The sequence below is a fragment of the Protobothrops mucrosquamatus genome, unplaced genomic scaffold (assembly GCF_001527695.2).
Source record: "Protobothrops mucrosquamatus isolate PMUCROS unplaced genomic scaffold, P.Mucros_1.0 scaffold2421, whole genome shotgun sequence".
NCBI classification, from domain to species: Eukaryota; Metazoa; Chordata; class Lepidosauria; order Squamata; family Viperidae; genus Protobothrops; species Protobothrops mucrosquamatus.
Genome location: NW_015388493.1, coordinates 159734 through 161529, shown reverse-complemented (window position 1 = coordinate 161529; position 1796 = coordinate 159734). Strand labels below are relative to the sequence as shown.

General features: G+C 53.7%; 1 protein-coding gene across 1 annotated transcript in view; it reads left to right on the top strand.

The window, feature by feature from the left end:
- The first annotated feature begins 717 nt into the window (after positions 1 to 717).
- TM9SF3 (transmembrane 9 superfamily member 3) overlaps positions 718 to 1796 on the top strand; it is a 40540-nt gene continuing 39461 nt past the window's right edge. The window contains exon 1 of the mRNA XM_015824945.1: positions 718 to 861. Coding sequence (XP_015680431.1) covers positions 784 to 861 — 78 coding nt within the window. The 5' untranslated portion in view covers positions 718 to 783. The remainder of the gene's footprint in view (positions 862 to 1796) is intronic.

Genomic DNA, 1796 nt, shown 5'->3' with positions numbered 1-1796 from the left:
TCATGATTTGCTTTCTAACTACTGCTCGTGGATGTCACACACAAAACGAAATGCCAGTATTGCCTATCTATTGACACAAGGGCCTTCAAACTTGGCCCTTTTAATGACTTGTGGACTTCAACTCCCAGAATTCCTCAGCCAGTTGAAGCCCACATGTCACAAAAGGGCCAAGTTTGAAGACCCCCCTGCATTGACACAACTGCAAACGACAGGGCTGTACAGCCCATCCCTGGGACATCTCTTTCGAAAGGCTGTGCTCTTCTCCCTCCTGCAGCTGCTGGAGGCCGTCCAGGAACCGAGGGCTTGCGTAGTACGGAAAGAAACGAGCGCCCGGGCCCGCCATAAGGAAGGTGGAAGAGCTTACACGACACCCTTTAGGGACAGTGTTTCTCAACCTTGACAATTTTAAGGCAGGTGGACTTCAACTCCCAGAATTCCACAGCCAGCAATGCTGGCTGTGGAATTCTGGGAGTTGAAGTCCACATGCCTTAAAATTGTCAAGGTTGAGAAACACTGCTTTAGGAAATAGAAAGCTTGACGGCTCGCCTCGACTTCCAAAAGACGCAGCCGTCCGGGCGACAACACACAAAAGGCGCGCGGCCCGGACGACGTTGCGCCCCCCCCCCAAAACCGGCCTCTGCCTTCGAGTTCTGCGACTTCTGGCCGCTGCCGGTCGCCGTAAGCGGCGTCTGTTCCGGCGTGCTCTTGGATGACGTGGCGGGCACGGCGGAAGCGGCGGCTCCTTTCCTCGGTGACGGCGGCGGCGACGACGACGGCAACGGGATGGCGCCGGCCGGGTTCCTGTGGTGCGTGGCGGCCTTGTTGGTTTCGCAGGGCCGGGCCGACGAGCATGACCACACGGTGAGGGGGTGTAGCCCGCCCGAGGCCACGGGGAGAGAGACGGGCCTGCTTTTTCTCCTCCTCCTCCTTCCCTCGTCCTTCGGCCACGGCTCCCCCTGCCCCGGCCGCGGGTGCGTCTTCGCGCGGCGTTGCGGAGGCCAGAGCCGGTGGCGGATCGCCTCGATCGGTCCGCGCGGGGCGTGAACCGGCGGGCGCGAGAGCCAAAAGTTGTCCCGCGGGTCACTGAGAGGCGACGTTTCAGTGAGAATAGTGGTCCCTTTCCCGCTGGAGGGGTGGTGGGGAAGGGATTGACAGCGGCCTGGCCGAGCATAGCTCTCCTTTAGATAATATAATATAATAATAATAATAATAATAATAATAATAATAATAATAATAATAATAATAATAATAATAAAGTTGGAAGGGACCTTGGAGGTCATCTAGTCCAACCCCCTGCTCAGGCAGGAAACCCTATACCATTTCAGACAAATGGCTGTCCGGTCTCTTCTTAAAAACTTCCAGTGTTGGAGCATTCACCGCTTCTGGAGGCAGGTTGTTCCACTGGTTATAATAATATAATAATGATAAAGTTGGAAGGAACCTTGGAGGTCATCTAGTCCAACCCCCTGCTCAGGCAGGTAACCCTATACCATTTCGGACAAATGGCTGTCCAGCCTCTTCTTAAAGACTTCCAGTGTTGGAGCATTCACCGCTTCTGGAGGCAGGTTGTTCCACTGGTTATAATAATATAATAATGATAAAGTTGGAAGGGACCTTGGAGGTCATCTAGTCCAACCCCCTGCTCAGGCAGGAAACCCTATACCATTTCAGACAAATGGCTGTCCAGTCTCTTCTTAAAGACTTCCAGTGTTGGAGCATTCACCGCTTCTGGAGGCAGGTTGTTCCACTGGTTAATTGTTCTAACTGTCAGGAAGTTTCTCCTTAGTTCTAGGTTG